Source organism: Zootoca vivipara, chromosome Z (assembly GCF_963506605.1).
Source record: "Zootoca vivipara chromosome Z, rZooViv1.1, whole genome shotgun sequence".
Taxonomy (NCBI): domain Eukaryota; kingdom Metazoa; phylum Chordata; class Lepidosauria; order Squamata; family Lacertidae; genus Zootoca; species Zootoca vivipara.
Genome location: NC_083294.1, coordinates 1557214 through 1578205, shown reverse-complemented (window position 1 = coordinate 1578205; position 20992 = coordinate 1557214). Strand labels below are relative to the sequence as shown.

Genomic DNA, 20992 nt, shown 5'->3' with positions numbered 1-20992 from the left:
TCTAGTTATCTCTCGCTTGGACTACTGCAATGCGCTCTATGTGGGGCTACCTTTGAAGGTGACCAGGAAACTACAATTAATCCAGAATGCGGCAGCTGGACTGGTGACTAGGAGCAGCCGTCAAGACCACATAACACCGGTCTTGAAAGACCCGCATTGGCTCCCAGTACGTTTCTGATCACAATTCAAAGTGCTGGTGCTGACCTTGAAAGCCCTAAACGGCCTCGGTCCAGTATACCTGAAGAAGCGTCTCCACCTCCATCGCTCTGCCCAGACACTGAGGTCCAGTGCCGAGGGCCTTTTGGCGGTTCCCTCGTTGCGAGAAGCCAAGTTACTCACACAGGACCTTCACTGCCTTCAACAAGAATGTTGTTAGCAAAGAATTGGAATTGTAAGACACAAGAAATACCAATGGTGGAAGAATGGCAGATGAAAATGATGTACTATATGGAATTAGCTGAACTGACCGGGAGGCTCCACGACCAGGGAGAGAAGTCGGTGGAAGAAGATTGGAAGAATTTTAAAGATTATTTGAAGAAATATTGCAATGTTAGTTAGTTTGAAATGGATTTGGAAAAATATATAATGTTGTAGTTTTAGAGATTATTTTTAGGATTAAGATATTATGAAAGAATGATAGATAATGGTTAAATTTAAAATATGTATAGATAGATGGATATAAAGTATGTTTAAAAAGTAAAGAAATAGAAATTGCTAAAGAGGAAATACAGGGAAACATGGCATGGGGGGTTACAAGGAAGTCACCCCAAAATGATTAGAAAGGATGAAAAAATGTTTCATTTTCTGAAATAACATTATTTAGGCATCCTCTCTTATTGGTGAAAGAGGATCCAAGTTTAGCTTACAAAAAGTAGCTGGGTTTATCATTTTATCTACTGCGGTCTGGGAAGCCTGCAGGTTCAGAATGTCACAGCCCTATGCAACCCGTAATCTAGCAGAAGAAATTAACCCGCGTAGAAGAACATAAACCTCAACGAAAATCCCAAGCCGTCTTGATTTGCAGCTTTCAGCTCTGGCTGTGACAAAACAAAGCGCCACACAGTTATGGTTTAAACCGTATTAACTTTGCAGCCGAATACGCACATCAACAGGATTGCAGCACTAAAATAAAAGCTGGAAAGTGGTCAATGGGATAAGCCGCTGGATGTTTTAACAAGCACAATAAAGGGCAGTTTGGAGATTTTTTAAATCTGATCTCATTTTTTGACAGAATTACAAGCCTGGTAGAGGAAGGGAACGCTGTGGATGTAGCCTGTCTTGATTTCAGCAAGGCCTTTGACAAGGTGCCCCATGATATTCTTGTAAAGAAGCTGGTAAAATGCAGGCTAGACAATGCTACCATTCAGTGGATTTGTAACTGGCTGACTGACCGAACCCAAAGGGTGCTAATCAATGGCTCCTCCTCATCCTGGAGAGTGGTGACTAGTGGGGTGCCACAGGGTTCTGTCTTGGGCCCAGTCTTATTCAACATCTTCATCAATGACTTGGATGATGGGCTTGAGGGCATCCTGAGCAAGTTTGCAGATGACACCAAATTGGGAGGGGTGGCTAATACCCCAGAGGACAGGATCACACTTCCAAATGACCTGAACAGATTAGACAACAGGGCCAAAGCAAACAAGATGAATTTTAACAAGGAGAAATGTAAAGTACTACACTTGGGGGGGGGATGAAAGGCACAAATACAGGATGGGGGACACCTGGCTTGGGAGCAGTCCATTTGAAAAGGATCTAGGAGTCTTGGTAGACCACAAACTTGACATGAGTCAACAGTGTGATGTAGCAGCTCAAAAAGCCAATGCAATTCTGGGCTGCATCAATAGGAGTATAGCATCTAGATCAAGGGAAGTAATAGTACCACTGTATTCCTCTCTGGTCAGACTTCACCTGGAATAATGTGTCCAGTTCTGGGCACCACAGTTCAAGAAGGATACTGACAAGCTGGAACATGTCCAGAGGAGGGCAACCAAAATGGTCAAAGGCCTGGAAATGATGCTTTATGAGGAACGGCTTAGGGAGCTGGGTATGTTTAGCCTGGAGAAGAGAAGGTTAAGGGGTGGTATGATAGCCATGTTCAAATATATGAAAGGATGCCATATAGAGGAGGGAGAAAGGTTGTTTTCTGCTGTTCCAGAGAAGCGGACACGGAGCAATGGATTCAAACTACAAGAAAGAAGATTCCACCTAAACATTAGGAATAACTTCCTGACAGTAAGAGCTGTTCGACAGTGGAACTTGCTGCCAAGGAGTGTGGTGGATTCTCCTTCTTTGGAGGTCTTTAAGCGGAGGCTTGACAGCCATCCGTCATGAATGGTCTGATGGTGTTTCCTACTTGGCAGGGGGTTGGACTGGATGGCCCTTGTGATCTCTTCCAACTCTAGGATTCTATGATTCTAATAATATTTTAAACCAAGAACTGCCTTAACAGAGAGATTTTCACATAGGGGTGAAAAGAGGCGACAAGATGAACTTCTCGGAGGAGTGCATTCTATCATCTGAGGTCAGCCATGGAAAAGGCCCTGAGCGAACCATGTTTATATGATATTGAAAGCTGACTTGGGTGGGCTGTTCTGAAAATAGTGTCCCAGTAACAATCTCATAAACTAACAGAGTTAACTGAAGGTTAGCAACTGTACTCCTGTATACAACTATCTCTCAACTTGGTTGGGTATTGGTGCTGACCTTTAAAGCCCTAAACTGCCTCGGCCCAGTATACCTGAAGGAGCGTCTCCACCCCCATCGTTCTGCCCAGACACTGAGGTCCAGCACCGAGGGCCTTCTGGTGGTTCCGTCGTTGCGAGAAGCCAAGTTGCAGGGAACTAGGCAAAGGCCTTCTCAGTGGTGGTGCCTGCCCTGTGGAACGCCCTCCCAACAGATGTCAAAGAGGCAAACAACTACCAGACTTTTAGAAGACATCTGAAGGCAGCCCTGTTCAGGGAGGCTTTTAATGTTTAATAGATTATTGTGTTTTAATTTTCTCTTGGAAGCCGCCCAGAGTGGCTGGGGAAACCCAGCCAGATGGGCGGGGTATAAATAAATAAATAAATAAATTATTATTATTATTATTATTATTATTATTATTATTATTATTATTATTAAAACAACTACCAGACTTTTAGAGGACATCTGAAGGCAGCCCTCTTTAGGGAAGCTTTTAATGTTTAATAAATTATTGTATTCTAAGATTGGAAGCCGCCCAGAGTGGCTGAGGAAACCCAGCCAAATGGGCGGGGTATAAATAAATTAATATTATTATTTCTCTCAAGGTCACTGTCGAATCCCTAGTGAGATCAGATGCTTCCGCCCATCCTTTTGGCAAGTAAACTGAGGTTTGCTGGTAGCACAACAAGGAGAGAGAACTCCTTTTTCACCTGCACAGTTTAAGGAGGAAAATCATTAGCACAGGGAAAGAAGGAAGCTCCTCTCAATACCTCCGTCCTTCTTCTCAGCTTCGTCCCGGATTAGAGGGGAGGTTAGGGTCACCTTGAGATTTAGCGGAAGCTCCTTTGTGCTACGGATGATGATGGCAGCCTCAGCCACATGATGCTCCACGTGATATTTCTCCTCTGTGAGTTTCTGAAACAGTTCAGAATTGTTCAGTTGAGTCACTGCGGTGGGAAATCGCAATCTCAGCAGATAGAGAGATAGATACAGTAGTGCCTTGACTTACGAATTTAATCCGTTCCAAAGGCACCTTCGTAAGTAGAAAAATTCGTAAGTCGAAAAACACCATTTGAAACACGATTTCCCATAGGAAACAAAATTTCCCATAGATTTCCCATAGCTACGGAGCGGGTTGGGGGGGGCGGCAAACCGCTCCGTAGTGCGCTCTGCTTCAGAGCGCGCCGGCCGAGCAGAGAGCAGCACCAACTCAGACAGACTGCGCATGTGAGGACATGCGCAGTTCGTCCTGGCTTGTGCGTCATGCACTGTGGAGCGACGCCCCGCCCCCAGGGGGTGCCGCCCTGGGCAGCCAAGCAGCACCGTTCACCACTGCCCACAGGAGTGAGTTCCATAGTTCAATAATGCGCTGGAGGAAGAGGAGGCGTTGGTGGTCTACCAGCAGCAACTGGTCATGATCACTAAATGTCCAGAGACAGTCTTCCTCTGAATGCCATATACAGTGGTGTCTCGACTTAAGAATTTAATCTGTTCCGAAGGCACCTTCGCAGGTCGAAAAATTCACAAGTCGAAAAACACCATTCAAAATGCGATTTCCCATAGGAATGCATTGAAAATGGAGAAATTCGTAAGTCGAGGCATCCCTATCTAAAAATCGTAAGTCGAAAAAACCCTATCTAAAACCGCCACGGTTTCCGTTCGGATGTCGAGAAATTCGTGAGCGTGCGGCCATTTGCCCCAGTCAAAAAATTCGGTTGTCGAGTCGTTTGTAAGTCGAGGTACCACTGTATTTATTATGGCTTTAATCCCATATAAACAAACTGATAAATAGTATTTTTAAAATCATTTTGTGCGTGAGGTTTTTTTCTTCTTCAAATCTCTTTGAAAGTAAGATTTTATCTAATCTTTAATGAAAGCTCATCAAATTATGATACAGGGAAATGAGGTTGTAAAAAAGTCATCACCCTATTAGGTGGTCAGTGCCAAAGAAATATCCAGTAGTCACAATCTCAGCAGAGACAAAGACATGTTTATGCTAGCTGGAGCAGATGGGAGTTGTAATCCAAATTTTCAGGGGGGGCAAAGTATGGATTAACTTCCTATAAACGGTTGCTTTGAAACAATATCGGAACACTTGAAAACCAAACAACCCATCTTCTCACTTTCCTTCCGCTGGAGATGGTAAGGCCAATATTATCTTCTCCCTCTAAGCATAGGTGCCAACTCCAAGATTGAAAAATTCGGGATTGGCAGCAGCGCAGCACCGGAAGTCGCGCTGCAGCCATTTTGGAACTGGGCAGAGCAGCACCGGAAGTCGCTTCTACATGTGCTCTGCCCATTTCCAAAATGGCCGCGGCGCCAGAAATCGCTTCTGCGCATGTCCAGAGACTCCAGACATGTGCAGAAGAAGCCTCCCCGGGCCGGTAAGAATCCAGGGGATTTACGGGGGTTTTAAAAATCTGGGCTGCCAGCGGGAAACAGCTGGGAAAACGGGGGTTTCCCGGGAAATACGGGAGACTTGGCAGCTATGGCCAGATGGGCGGGGTATAAATAATTTATGATTACTATCATCATCATCATCATCATCATGGCACAGCAAGGGTATACTGAAAAGAAAAAAAGCAATCGCCCTGAGCAACTGTCAGAAGGAACAAAGCAGAGAAAAGCAAGGAGCTTTCGCCATTTCTGCTCCCCTACTCTGGAGGATAGCCTAGACCAGGCATCCCCGAACTTCGGCCCTCCAGATGTTTTGGACTACAATCCCCATCATCCCTGACTACTGGTCCTGTTAGCTAGGGATCATGGGAGTTGTAGGCCAAAACATCTGGAGGGCCGCAGTTTGGGGGGTGCCTGGCCTAGATTTAAGGGCAGAGAACAAGCGATTCATCTTTAAACTGTTTCAGGTTTTCCGTGGTGGAAAATTCAGTTAGTGTTTCTTCTTTGCCCACGACAGGGTTCAATTTTTAAAATAAAAAACACCACCACTGAGCCATTCATCACAGATAAGATAAGATATCTTTATTGTCATTGTCCCCTTGCGGGAACAACGAAATTCATGACAGCCACAGACTGCCCTAATTCTACTCACCATAATTTGGATGGGGAGGTTGTCTTTGACGAGAGACAGTAAGGTCTCAGTGGGCTTCTCTTTGCACATAAGAACCAGTTCTAAGTCCATGTCGTCTTTTATCAGCAGACCTTTAGCTACCAAGCCAATCCTCATCACTCCACACAAGACCCGGCCACCATGGTCCCTGAAGACAGGAATAGACATATTTTTCCGGAACAATAATTGCAGTGATATTTTGCACCCTCAATATGTATGTGCATGCAACAATACATTCTGCTTCACAGCCTTAGAACAGGGCAACAATTTTTGCTACACCTTTATTTCAAACTCCTGAAACAGACAGAGGGCTATTAGTAATAACAAGGAGAAAAACTACAGGTGATGCTGATGTAGATGAAGCTGTCTTACTATCCTTAACAAGCTTGGGTCTGAAATGTCTTATATCTTCTCTGATCCTTTACTGCGAATCTAACAAGCTCTCTATAAATGATGAGAAGACAAAAATTTTGATCTTCTCGAATGGTTGGAGATTAGAGAAATGGAAAATAAGAGGGCAAGAAATCCAACAAGTGAAAATCTCTAGGTATCTGAGAATTTTGTTGTTGTTGTTTAGCTGGACCATAAAGAAGGCTGATCGCCGAAGAATTGATGCTTTTGAATTATGGTGCTGGAGGAGATCTTGAGAGTCCCATGGACTGCAAGAAGATCAAACCTATCCATTCTGAAGGAAATCAGCCCTGAGTGCTCCCTGGAAGGACAGATAATGAAGCTGAGGCTCCAAGACTTTGGCCACCTCATGAGAAGAGAAGACTCCCTGGAAAAGACCCTGATGCTGGGAAAGACTGAGGGCACTAGGAGAAGGGGACGACAGAGGACAAGATGGTTGGACAGTGTTCTTGAAGCTACGAACATGAGTTTGACCAAACTGCGGGAGGCAGTGGAAGACAGGAGTGCCTGGCGTGCTCTGGTCCGTGGGGTCAAGAAGAGTCAGACACGACTAAACGATTAAACAACAACAATCCATGCAGACTCTGTCACACAGCAGCAGTGGTGAGAGGGAAGCAACTCCCCCTGCCCAAGAGATGGTTCACATGGACTTCTCGTAACACACTAGAACTTGTGGGCTGGGTTAGTTCAGGACAGATGAAATAAAAGTGCTTGCTTCTTCGTGCAGCGCCTAGTTAACCTGGTTGACCACTGTGAGAACAGGATGCTGGATTAGATGGGCCACTGAATGGACAGATCCAGCAGACTCTTCATTTGTTCTGACGTCACATTTTTAAAAGGGGAAGAAGCTGAGGAAGGAGAGAGAGAGAGAGAGCGCATTTACACAGAGCTCTGCTCAGAAACTCAAAATCTGACCTCTTCCCTCAATAATTTGGGCCAAGTAGAAAAAAAAGCATCTGTTGTCTCCTGATGGGGACAGTCACACAGCCAGCAGGCAGGATCTGTCGCCTTACTAGCTTTTTAACCAGACAGGAACTTGCTCTGTCCTGGTTTTGCTGCTCAAAGGCTTCTTCCAATCACATCAGATTTTCTGCTCTGTAGAAGTTATGACATAAACATTCGGTGTCCTTTCAGCAAAACTCAGAACAGAACCCTCACCCACTGAGCAAGCTTTTCATCATAAAGGTGTACAGAAATGGTGTACAGGATGGATGTATAGACACCACCTTATACAGAAAACCAACTGACCGACAAACATATCTACATGCTTCTAGCTACCATCCCAAACATACCAAACAATCCATCGCATACAGCAGGCCCTACGTTACAACCACATCTGTTCCAATTCTACAGACAGAGAATCTCACCTAAGAGATCTACAGCAAACCTTTTTAGAACTAAAATATCCACCTGCTGAAGTTAAACAACAGATCAACAGAGCCAGACTGATACCTAGAGAGAACCTGCTGCAAGACAGACCCAAAAAAGAAAATAACAGAACACCACTAGTCATCACATACAGCTCCCAAGTTAAAACAGTACAACGCATCATCAGAGATCTACAGCCTCTTCTGGACAATGACAGCTCTCTTTCTCAAGCTCTGGGAGGAAGACCTTTCCTTGCCTACAGACAGCCACCCAATCTTAAACAACTCCTCACCCACAATAATACCACCACCAGACGTAACAGGGACACTGGTACCAGAGCCTGCAATAAACCCAGATGCCAACTTTGCTGCCACATACACCCGGACAACACCATTACTGGCCCCAACAACATCCAACATACCATCTCAGGACTATTCAATTGCTCACCTTCTAACATTGTGTATGCCATAAAATGCCAACAGTGCCCTTCAGCTTTCTATATTGGACAAACAGGCCAAACCCTTCGCCAAAGGATAAATGGACATAAATCTGACATCAGGAACCACAAGACAGAGACACCAGTAGGAGAACACTTCAATCTCCCAGGACATTCTATACAAGATCTCAAAGCAGCTGTTTTATTAAAGAAAAATTGCTGAATTGGAACTCATTACCAAGCTTAAAACCATGGAGCCACCTGGGATGCACTAAGACATACGATTCTTATCTCATTATGCATGATCAAGCTTTCTTTAGCGCCTCAGCCCTTGCTCCCCCCCCCAATTTCAGTCATTAACAGTCGTTAACAGCCATCAGCAGGTTTACCACTCCTATCAGCCCATCACCAATTCCCACCCACCCCCACCACCCTCTGAATATACATAAGGGTCTGACTCTTCTGTTTCAAGTGTATCTGAAGAAGTGTGCATGCACACGAAAGCTCATACCAAAATAAAAACTTAGTTGGTCTTTAAGGTGCTACTGAAGGAATTTTTTTATTAGTGTACAGAAATGGATGAGATTTGACTTTTAGTTTTATTTTTGGTGGGCCCCACAGGTGAAACACCTGGCCTTGATGCTATTCTGTAGCATCATAGAGTTGGAAGAGACCACAAGGGCCATCCAGTCCAACCCCCTGCCAAGCAGGAAAAACACAGAATCATAGAATCCTAGAGTTGGAAGAGACCACAATGGCCATCCAGTCCAGCCCCCTGCCAAGCAGGAAACACCATCAAAGCATTCCTGACATATGCCTGTCTAACCTCTGCTTAAAGAGTGTTAGCAGGAAAGCTTCAAGGACGGCACTGTTGACGGGGAGCTGGGAATGCAGGAAAAGAGAAAAAAGTATTGCATTCTGGCTGGATGGGTGTCAAAGTAGGTACGAGGCCAAGGAGGAGACCTAGAATCATAGAACTATCAAAGCATTCTTGACATATGCCTGTCAAGCCTCTGCTTAAGGACCTCCAAAGAAGGAGACTCCACCACACTCCTTGGTAGCAAATTCCACTGCCTAACAGCTCTTACTGTCAGGAAGTTCTTCCTAATGTTTAGGTGGAATCTTCTTTCTTGTAGCTTGAACCCATTGCTCCGTGTCCGCTTCTCTGGAGCAGCAGGAAACAACCTTTCTCCCTCCTCTATATGGCATCCTTTAATATCTTTGAACATGGCCATCATATCACCCCTTAACCTTCTCTTCTCCAGGCTAAACATACCCAGCTCCCTAAGCCATTCCTCATAAGGCAGGGGTCAGCAAACTTTTTAAGCAGGGGGCCGGACCACTGCATAGCTGCCAAGTTTTCCCTTTTCTCGCGAGGAAGCCTATTCAGCATAATGGAAAATCCCTTTAAAAAAGGGATAACTTGGCAGCTATGGACCACTGTCCCTCAGACCTTGTGGGGGGCTGGACTCTATTTGGGGGGGGGAATATTAACAAATTCCTATGCCCCACAAATAACCCAAAGATGCATTTTAAATAAAAGGACACATTCTACTCATGTAAAAACACCAGGCAGGCCCCACAAATAACCTGAGATGCATTTTAAATAAAAGGACACATTCTACTCATGTGAAAACAGGCTGATTCCTGGACTGTCCGTGGGCTGGATTTAGAAGGTGATTGGGCCGCATCTGGCCCCCGGGCCTTAGTTTGGGGACCCCTGTCATAAGGCATCGTTTCCAGGCCTTTGACCATTTTGGTTGCCCTCTTCTGGACACCTTCCAGCTTGTCAGTATCCTTCTTGAACTGTGGTGCCCAGAACTGGACACAGTACTCCAGGTGAGGTCTGACCAGAGCAGAATACAGTGGTACAAAGGCGTGGAAACGATGCCTTATGAGGAATGGCTTAGGGAGCTGGGCATGTTTAGCCTGAAGAAGAGAAGGTTAAGGGGATGTGAGACGAATAGGCCTTTACTTTCCGTCTTATAACTTTGACCTCTCAATTATTACAAGCACTAACAGGGATTTCTGAGGTAAATCAAACCTGCCACTTATCCCTCTAGCCTTTCTTTAAACCCTCTGTTTTCAAAAATAAAAGAGAGTCCTCTTCCAGCCTAAACGTGGCCAGGTACCTATATATACTTGGGGCTATAAGTCAGACTGTTCCTATGTGTACTCAGATAAGGGTTTCACCTCACTAGAAACTCCCTCACTGTAAAGCTAGCCTCCTTCCTGAGGTAACTTTATTATCACTCAGAACCTGTCTCCTCCTTTAGCCCCCCCCCTTTCTTGGTGCACTCTCAGCCACAAACTAACCTTTTCTCCTCTAAAAGGCAGTTTTGACAGTTTAAAAGAGTTCCCCACCACCTGGGTTCCTGGGTACCTTAGCTGGAAAATGAAATAGACGATTACTAATGTGACACTTTAAAGATGGATATTTATTGGCTTGAATCTTAATGGTTGCTTTCTGGTATCATTAGTACAAACGTAATTTCACAGGTAACGTTCTTGGTAATCAAATAACAGAATACCTATCAACTACTTCATCTACTCCTTTTCCACAACCACCCAAGCTCCCACATAAAAACTCCTCAACTGCCAACTGACATAACGGTTCCCCTTTCCATTTAAACCCCATGCAGGCCATGCCTCCCATGGAATGTTGCTGTCAGTTAACCAGGAGTCTGGGTTAACCCTTCGATAGGTCGGTTGTGAAACAAAAACATAACATAACAGTTTCACATTCGCCACAGGATGCCATATAGAGGAGGGAGAAAGGTTGTTTTCTGCTGCTCCAGAAGATTCCACCTCAACATTAGGAAGAACTTCCTGACAGTAAGAGCTGTTCGGCAGTGGAACTTGTTGCCAAGGAGTGTGGTGGAATCTCCTTCTTTGGAGGTCTTTAAGTGTTGCTGTCAGCCATATGTCAAGAATGCTTTGATGGTGTTTCCTGCTTGGAAGGGGATGGCCCTTGTGGTCTCTTCCAACTCTAGGATTCTATGAAATATTTTTATGCCACAACAGGGACTAAAAGCATTCTCTACAGAAGTCAAGATGCCATTTTGGATACAGGAGGCCCCATGTTGCATCAATTCCTTCCCCCCCCCCCCCAGTCTGCCAATACATGGGCAGAAAAAAGGGTCCACCAGAATTCCAAGACGCAGCCTACTCTACCGGGATGGACAGGGAGGAAATCACACTGGCCTGGAAAGCACAATTCCCTTTCAAAGCCCTGACAGCCTGGACCGGACAGAGAAATGGCAGTTATTGCCTGGGTTTTCTCTGGGATATCCAACAAGTGAAAGGAGGGTGCCTCTCCATTGTTCTGAAAATGTTTCTTATTGTACAGTATTTTGCTTTAAAATGATCTTAAAATTTATTATTGTTGGGGAAAGACATTTGCAACATTTTGAGTGCAAATGTGCCTCTGAATCTGACCTCAAGAGATCCCCCCAGGCATCAAAAGTTTGGGAAGCATTAAGGGAAATAGTCAGATCGTGTAGTTCTATTAATACAGTGGTACCTCGGGTACCTCTGAAGCTCAACATCCAAAAAACTAAGATCATGGCCACTGGTCCCATCACCTCCTAGCAAATAGAAGGGGAAGAAATGGAGGCAGTGAGAGATTTGACTTTCTTGGGCTCCATGATCACTGCAGATGGTGACAGCAGTCATGAAATTAAAAGAGGCCTGCTTTTTGGGAGAAAAGCAATGACAAACCTAGACAGCATCTTAAAAAGCAGAGACATCACCTTGCCGTTAAAGCTATGGTTTTCCCAGTAGCGATGTATGGAAGTGAGAGCTGGACCATCAAGAAGGCTAAGCACCGAAGAATGGATGCTTTTGAATTATGGTGCTGGAGGAGACTCTTGAGAGTCCCATGGACTGCAAGAAGATCAAACCTATCCATTCTGAAGGAAATCAGCCCTGAGTGCTCACTGGAAGGACAGATCCTGAAGCTGAGGCTCCAATACTTTGGCCACCTCATGAGAAGAGAAGAATCCTTGGAGAAGACCCTGATGTTGGGAAAGATGGAAGGCACAAGGAGAAGGGGACAACAGAGGACGAGATGGTTGGACAGTGTTCTCGAAGCTACCAACATGAGTCTGACCAAACTGCGGGAGGCAGTGCAAGACAGGAGTGCCTAGCGTGCTCTGGTCCATGGGGTCACGAAGAGTCGGACACGACTAAACGACTAAACAACAAACTCGGGTTACGAACACGATCCATTCCGGGACGCAGTTTGTAACCCAAAACGGTCGTAACCCAAAGTGCCATTTTGCGCATGCGAAAGTGCAATTCCTGCAATTTCCATGCTTTGCGCATGTGCAAACCACGCGTGCCGCTTCTGCGCATGCACAGACAACACACGTGGCAATAATACTTCCAGGTTTGTGGAGTTCGTAACCTGAGGTGTTCGTAACCCAAGATACGACAGTATGTGCTCTCTCTCTCTCTCTCTCACACACACACACACACATACAGCTGGCGCAGCGCTGCAACCACAAAACATTGATTTGCAGACTCAGCTGCAGATACTGCCCTGGCACCCCGCTTATACTAATCAAACACCATGCAAACACTTTGGGCTGGCAAGAAGGGAATGCATTTTAAAATATTAATACACAAACCCACAGCTTTTGACTGTTTAACATAAGCAACATTAATTACAAGTTGAGCAGGCCAGAGATGGAGAGCAGTGAAATGGTGTTCTGAGACCTCTTAGGCAGCCGCTCCCCAATCAATCTTCTCTTTTAAGTATAGATCATTTGCTTCAAGTGATTATCCGTCTCTCTCGTCTTCTCTCGCTTTTCCAATTGTGCATAGCTTTAGACGCTCAATGTTCGCTCCAGCCAAGAGGAGGAAGATGTACGGAAAACTGTTCCCCCAGTGGGAGAGGGGGAACGAGACTTGTGTTTGATTCAAGGAGTCCTCAAAGAAGAACCAGCATGGCCCTTGTGGTCTCTTCCAACTCTATGATTCTACTAGCTTACCCGGCCACGCGTTGCTGTCATCCATATGTCCAGAATGCTTTGATGGTGTTTCCTGCTTGGCAGGGGATTGGACTGGATGGCCCTTGTGCTCTCTTCCAACTCTATGATTCTATGATTCTCGTAACAGAGGCTATCCCTCCCAGCTAAATGAGACATGGTTCTTAACCTCACCCACGGCTGCTAAACTGGCATGGAGCAAATCCACATGCCTCAGCACTTATGGGAGCTTAACTGCACTTGTTCATTCTTTCTGCTAGTAGGGAGCTCCAACAGCTGAACTGCAAACGATACAGAGTGACCCTTCCCAACTCAGCCCCCTTTCCGCATTAGTGCCTTGCCTTATTTAACCCAAGCACACTCCTAAGTTGGCAGCTGCACGAGTCTCGTTGCAAGAGGCAAAGCAGATGGATTCTCCAGTCCTTCATAAATCGGAGAAAGGGATGTCCTCAGGTAAATGACCTCTCCTTACCACCCCAGTGGGCAGCTGGATCAGGCAATGAGTCCTCTTGTCCCACCAGCCGCTCATTTCTAGGCAATCCTGGGAGAAGGCCATTAGCAAACTTCAAATCTTCATAGAATCATAGCATTGGAAGAGACCCCATGGGCCATCCAGTCCAACCCCCTGCCAAGCAGGAAACACCATCAAAGCATTCTTGACATATGGCTGACAGGAACGCGTGGCCGGGTCATCTAGTAGAATCATAGACTCCTAGAGTTGGAAGAGACCACAAAGGCCATCCAGTCCCACCCCCTGCCAAGCAGGAAACACCATCAAAGCATTGCTGTCATCAAAGCCTCCGCTTAAAGACTACCAAAGAAGGAGACTCCACCACACTCCTTGGCAGCAAATTCCACTGTCGAACAGCTCTTACTGTCAGGAAGTTCTTCCTAATGTTTAGGAAGCAAACTTCAAATCTTCATAGAATCCTAGAGTTGGAAGTGACCACAAGGGTCATCCAGTCCAACCCCCTGCCAAGCAGGAAACACCACCAAAGAATTCTTGACATATGCCTGTCAAGCCTCTGCTTAAAGACCTATGTGCAAGGCTGCGGGGTGCGAAGCGCTTCTCCCCCCGCCACGCACAGCTGGCATCGGAAGGGGCTTCAGAGACCTTTCCCAAAGCCCTGTCCCATGCCGGCTCTGCGCGGCGGTTGCCCCCGCATGTCTTCCCCTTGGCTCGGGGAAGACTGGGAGGAGCAGCTACCGCACCACCACGCTTTGGCTCCATCCCCCCCGGCAAAGGAAGATCAGCTGTCAGCTTCCCGCGCTGACAGCTGATCTTCCTTTGCCGCCTTCCTGCGCTACATTCTATGGCCGCGCTTCGCAAGACGAAGCGGCAGCCATAGAAAACCTCGTCGTCTTGCGAGTGCCTCATGCAACGCAAAACTCTTTCATCTTGCGAGTTTTTCATTGTGCGAGGCATTTGTCTTGTGAGGTACCACTGTACTTCCCTTGATCTAGATCAGGCATCCCCAAACTGCGACCCTCCAGATGTTTGGCCTACAACTCCCATGATCCCTAGCTAACAGGACCAGTGGTCAGGGAAGATGGGAAATGTAGTCCAAAACATCTGGAGAGCCCAAGTTTGGGGATGCCTGATATAGATGCTCTACTCCTATTGATGCAGCCCAGAATTGCATTGGCTTTTTGAGCTGCTGCAACACACTGTTGACTCATGTCAAGTTGGTGGTCTACCAAGACTCCTAGATCCTTTTCACATGTACTGCTCTCAAGCCAGGTGTCTCCCATCCTGTATTTGTGCCTTTAATTTTTTTTTGCCCTTACATTTCTCCTTGTTAAAATTCATCTTGTTTGCTTTGGCCCAGTTGTCTAATCTGTTCAGGTCATTTTGAAGTGTGATCCTGTCCTCTGGGGTATTAGCCACCCCTCCCAATTTGTGTGTCAACTGCAAACTTGATCAGGTTGCCCTCAAGCCCACCATCCAAGTCATTGATAGAGATGTTGAATAAGACTGGGACCAAGACAGAACCTTGTGGCACCCCACTAGTCACTTCTCTACAGGATGAAGAGGAGCCATTGATGAGCAGATCATTGCTCTATTAGAGGCACTGCTCTTGCCAGCAAAAATAGAAGCAATGCTCCTGTTAGCACATGGGAAATGTGCCAATACAGAAGGGAATAAGAAGGCTGGTGCAGCCTCAAAGATGGCAGCTCGCTTGCCCGCCATCGCACAATATGCTGCATTTTATCCTATTCCCAGAGAACCACCAGCATATTTACAAACAGAAATTGAGTGGGCTGGGGATGAAGGTGATGAATTGTTGGTGGGTTTTTCGAGATGGTAGTTCATTGGTGACTACACCCCTTCTCAGACTTCTACTGAAAGAATTATGTTCCAAAGCCCAAATGGGAGGTGAGGCTCACCTGATGGCAAGGACTATAGCATAGCTGCCAAGTACCCCGTTTTCCCCGGGAAAACCCCGTATTTTCTTACCGTTTCCCGCAGGTGTTCCGAATGGCAAAATACCCCGTATTCCCCCGGATGACGGAGCTCCTGCCAGCGGCCTTGGTCTTCTGGTGCTGTGCCAGCTCCGGAAGTCATTTGTACGCACTTCTGGACATGCGTAGAAGCGACTTCTGATGCCGCTGTGCCCATTTCCAAAATGTCTGCAGCGCCTGAAGTCGCTTCTACGCACTTCTGGACATGCATAGAAGCGACTTCCGATGCCGCTGTGGCCATTTCCAAAATGTCCGCAGCACCAGAACTCACTACTATGCATGTCCAGAACCTTCTGGCGCTGCGGACTTTTTGGAAATGGGCACAGCGACATCAGAAGTTGCTTCTACGCATGTCCGGAAGTGCATAGAAGCCACTTCTGGTGCTGCGGCACTGATCCCAGATTTTTCAATCTGGAACTTGGCACCTATGCAGTATAGTGGCTAGAGAGCTGTTTGTGGAGACATACCATATAGTCTATAGCTATGATGTTTGCCAGTAATCCCACGCAGCAGGAAAGAGACCGACATCCAACCCACCCTGCACCAATAGGAGATCGCCATTGGGCCCAGTACCCAATGGAAAGACAGTCAGTGGACTTTGCAGAATTACCACCCAGTAACGGACACAAATACTGTATATATTGGTGTTTGTGGACCCATCACTGGATGGGTTTAGGCATTCCCATGCCGCAACTGTACAGCTCAGGAAGTAGTCGAGAAACTACTTGAAATGAAATAATTCCTAGATTTGGAACGCAAACAGTTTGGATTCAACTCAAGGGACACACTTTACAGCTCTAATAGTTAAGGAATTCTCAAGAGTTTTAAACATACAAGTGCCCTCTCCATCATGTTGACCCAATTCTGGGCTGCATAAATAGGAGTATAGCATCTAGATCAAGTGAAGTAATAGTACCACACTCTGGTCAGACCTCACCTGGAGTACTGTGTCCAGTTCTGGGAACCACAGTTCAAGAAGGATACTGACAAGCTGGAACATGTCCAGAAGAGGGCAACGAAAATGGTCAAAGGCCTGGGAAAAATGCCTTATGAGGAACGGCTTAGGGAGCTGGGTATGTTTAGCCTGGAGAAGAGAAGGTTAAGGGGTGATATGATAGCCATGTTCAAATATATCAAAGGATGTCATATAGAGGAGGGAGAAAGGTTGTTTTCTGCTGCTCCAGAGAAGCGGACACGGAGCAATGTGTTCAAACTACAAGAAAGAAGATTCCACCTCAACATTAGGAAGAACTTCCTGAAAGTAAGAGCTTTTCGGCAGTGGAATTTGCTACCAAGGTGTGTGGTGGAGTCTCCTTCTTTGGAGGTCTTTAAGCAGAGGCTTGACAGGCATATGTCAAGAATGCTTTGATGGTGTTTCCTGCTCGGCAGGGGGTTGAACTGGATGGCCCTTGTGGTCTCTTCCAACTCAGTGGGAGGGCACTGAGCTCTCCTTTTGGCTCGCGCTCCTCCCGCCTGTGGAGGGGATGCTGGGGGCTCCTCGGCGAGCGGGTGGTGGCAGCGCCCATAGCTGAAGGCTTCAGCTGCAGGCGCTTGCCGCCACTACCGCCGCCGCTCGCTCGCTGCGCCCGCTGCCGCTGGGGAGTTCTCAGCGTCCCCTCCATAGGCAGGAGGGCGCTGAGCTCTCCTTTTGGCTCGCACTCCTCCCGCCTGTGGAGGGGACGCTGTGAGCTCCTCGGCGAGCGGGCGGGCGACGGTGGCAGCGCCCATAGCTGAAGGCTTCGGCTGTGGGCGCTTGCCACTATCGCCGCCGCTCACTTGCGGCGCCCGCCGCCACTGGGGAGCTCTCGGCATCCCCTCCATAGGCGGGAGGAGCGCGAGCGTGCACCTTAGGAGGGCGGCGGTGGCACCGCGGGGGTTTTGCGGGGCAGGCTCGGCAGCGCCCCCTCCATTTTCGCGCCTTAGGCAATGGCCTAGTCTGCCTAAATGGACGCACCGGGCCTGGGTCCATTTAACACCAAACCCCACAGCAACGCGTGGCCGGGCCAGCTAGTGTTTTCATCTATTCATTTCTACCAGTTGAGTTATTTTCTGAATATAAAGCAGATTGAACAATGAGGCTTCGATAAAACGGGAGTCCATTTTAACCCACTCACTTGCCGCTGCCCACATCTGAAGGCTCCTCCTTGCCGTCCATGCTGCCCTCAGCCCTGCTGGCCCTGCTCATTTCATCCATCCAATCGGAGACCTGCTTAAGGGCGCACTCCACCGTGGAAACCATGTTCTGGACAGCTTCAAGTTCGTCCGGAGACGGGTAAATGGTTGAGTGCTTCATCATCACGTGGCGGTCATCATTTGCAAATGATCGGATTGATCTCTGTTGAGGGTTAAGAAATAACAGGGAGAAAGGAGGTGGGAGGAGGCAGAAGAAGTTGTTGCCATATGAAATGAGAGGATGAGGGTATTACAGTGGTCCCTCGACTTACGAATTTAATCTGTTCCGAATGCACATTTGTAGGTCGAAAAGTTTGCAAGTCGAAAAAAGCAGTTTCCCATAGGAAAGCATTGGAAACGGAAAAATTCGTTAAGTCGAGTAAACCCCATCTAAACCGCAACGGTTTTCCTTTTGGATGTCAAAAAAAACAACCATAAGCGTGTGGCCATCTTTTTCCATTCATAACTTGAAATTTTGTAAGTAGAGTACTTCGTAAGTCGAGGGACCACTGTATTTGCAAAAGGGATAGTTGGTGTTTGAATCAAACCTGCTGGGCATTTTGGGGCACTTCTGTCCCAATGGCAGCAGGTAAACTTATCAGAAGGAGGCACAACACCTGTTCAAACCTATGAAGTCTGCTTTGAAACCAAAAGAAACAAACCAACGAAATCCCAAAGCCTACTAGCCATGTTGGCTATGCTAGGCCTCTACAGCCAGGGACAGCCATGCTTCTGAATACCAATACAGTGGGACTTCGACTTATGAATTTAATCTGTTCCGAATGCACACTCGTAGGTCGAAAACCTCGTAAGTTGAGTTTCCCATAGAAAAAGCGGTCTCCCATAGGAATGCATTGGAAACAGAAAAATTCGTTAAGTCGAGGACACCGCACCTAAAAGGAAAACCACATCTAGCCGCATCTAGCTGCGAACGGGTTTTCCATTCGGAGGTCGAGAAAATTGTAAGCGCGCAGCCACTTTTCCCACTCGTAAGTCGAAAACGTCGGATGTCGAATAGCTCGTAAGTCGAGGTCCCACTGTAACTGGAAGAAGATGCGGGAAGGAAGACTGCTCTCGTGCTCGGGTCCTGCTTGTGGGCGCCCCACGGGGGCATTTGAGTAGTAGTCACTGTGGGAACAGGACGCTGGGTTAGATGGGCCATTGGCCTAAAAGAGTGGGCCTCCTCTTACATTCTCTAAGAACTAGCAGTAGGGAGCTATCTTATCCCAAGTCTGACCACTGATCCGATTGTGCCTCCAACTGTGGAGGTAAATGACTAGCAAACATTGACAGCCCTCACTTCCTCCATGGATCTGTCCACTTCTATTTTAAAGCCATCCCAGTGGGTCACCATCACTGCCTCCCACGGGCAGGCGCGTACCATAGGGGGCGGGCTGCCCCTATCTCCAGTCTGATGGGGGCAGCGCGCCCAGCCCCTGGCCCACCCCTCGCCTCCTCCGCCCGAGCCAGAAGAAGAGTTTGGATTTGATATCCCGCTTTATCACTACCCGAAGGACTCTCAAAGCGGCTAACATTCTCCTTTCCCTTCCTCCCCCACAACAAACACTCTGTGAGGTGAGTGAGGCTGAGAGACTTCAGAGAAGTGTGACTAGCCCAAGGTCACCCAGCAGCTGCATGTGGAAGAGCCGAGACGCGAACCCGGTCCCCCAGATTACGAGTCGACCGCTCTTCACCACTACACCACACTGGCTAGGAAGAAGCAGTGAGAGCTACGGAGCGGGTTGGGGGCGGCGGCGGCAAACCGCTCCGTAGTGCGCTCTGCTTCAGAGCGCGCCGGCCGAGCAGAGAGCAGCACCAACTCAGACAGACTGCGCATGTGAGGACATGCACAGTTTGTTCTGGCTTGTGCGTCATGCGCTGTGGCGCGACGCCCCGCCCCCAGGGGGTGCCGCCCTGGGCAGCCAAGCAGCACCGTTCGCCACTGCCCACAGGAGTGAGTTCCATAGTTCAATAATGCGCTGGAGGAAGAGGAGGCGTTGGTGGTCTACCAGCAGCAACTGGTCACTAAATGTCCAGAGACAGTCTTCCTCTGAATGCCATATACAGTGGTGCCTCGACTTAAGAATTTAATCTGTTCCGAAGGGACCTTCGCAGGTCGAAAAATTCATAAGTCGAAAAATGCCATTGGAAACGTGATTTCCCATAGGAATGCATTGGAAACGGAAAAATTCGTAAGTCGAATCAAGCCTATCTAAAAATTTGTAAGTCAAAAAATCCCTATCTAAAACTGCCGCGGTTTCCTTTTGGATGTCGAGACATTCGTAAGCGCACGGCCATTTCCCCATGCAAGGGGAAGATTCTACCTCAACATTAGGAAGAACTTCCTGACAGTAAGAGCTGTTCAACAGTGGAATTTGCTGCCAAGGAGTGTGGTGGAGTCTCCTTCTTTGGAAGTCTTTAAGCAGAGGTTTTGATGACAGGAATGCTTTGATGGTGTTTCCTGCTTGGCAGGGGGGTTGGTCTGGATGGCCCTTGTGGTCTCTTCCAACTCTATGGTTCTATGAATCCTTTTTATTGCAAGGGCCACATGCCAGTGGCAGGTAGGGCCAAAGGTAAAAGTAAGTGGAGCAGGGCTTTCCTACTCCCTAAAAAGTTCAACAACTTCAACCTGAACCTCAAAAAACAGGGCTTTCCTCCTCCCAAAAAGCTCAACAATTTTGACCTGAACCCCAAAAAACCAGGGCTTTCCTCCCGAAAAAGCTCAACAACTTTGACCTGAACCCACCCCCCAAACAGGGCTTTCCTCCCCCCTAAAAAGCTCAACAACTTCGACCTGAACCCTGTGAGTAGATCGCTCTCTCTTGGGAGTTGGCCACCCCTGGCTTATACAAGCCTGCAGAGTTCAAGGTCGCCGGAGCCGCTCTCTCAAGCAAGCTAGCTGATGCCACTTCCAGCAAAAAAGGAAAAAGTCACGTTGTTCTTGAGCGTCCTCCCCTCCTCCCGCCTTCGCTCAATAATTCATATACTGCAGCTCTGTGCTCCCTGGGTTTTTTTGATGCCCCAGCCATAAATCAAAGCCCGTTTTGCTCTGCTTGAGAGTGGTGCCAAACTACCTCCCTTTTAACTCGGCACTCATTCGCAGCCTCTCTTCCTTCCCCCAGAAGCTGTTTTTTTTAAAATGATTTTTATTGAATTTTCCAAATAAACAAGAAAACAAAAACATTTTTTTTTAAATACAGTGGTACCTCGACATCCGAATGCCTCAACTTCCAAAGGTTTCAACTTATGAAGTTGGCAAACCCGGAAGTCTTTTCACCGCGTGCGCAGTCCACACATGCGCAGAAGCGCAAAACGGGCACATCGACAACTGAAGACTTCGACTTACAAAGAGTGCCACGGAACAGATCGCTTTCGTAAGTCGAGGCACCACTGCACATTCCA

General features: G+C 47.3%; 1 protein-coding gene across 9 annotated transcripts in view; it reads right to left on the bottom strand.

Moving 5' to 3' along the window:
• Positions 1-20992, bottom strand: part of STRBP (spermatid perinuclear RNA binding protein) — a 117149-nt gene that overhangs the window by 57150 nt on the left and 39007 nt on the right. For all 9 annotated transcript variants that reach the window (XM_060270408.1, XM_060270412.1, XM_060270404.1 and 6 more), the window contains 3 exons: positions 17533-17753; positions 5732-5897; positions 3453-3597 (listed from right to left, as the gene is read on the bottom strand). In XM_060270408.1, coding sequence (XP_060126391.1) covers positions 3453-3597; positions 5732-5897; positions 17533-17753 — 532 coding nt within the window. The remainder of the gene's footprint in view (positions 1-3452; positions 3598-5731; positions 5898-17532; positions 17754-20992) is intronic.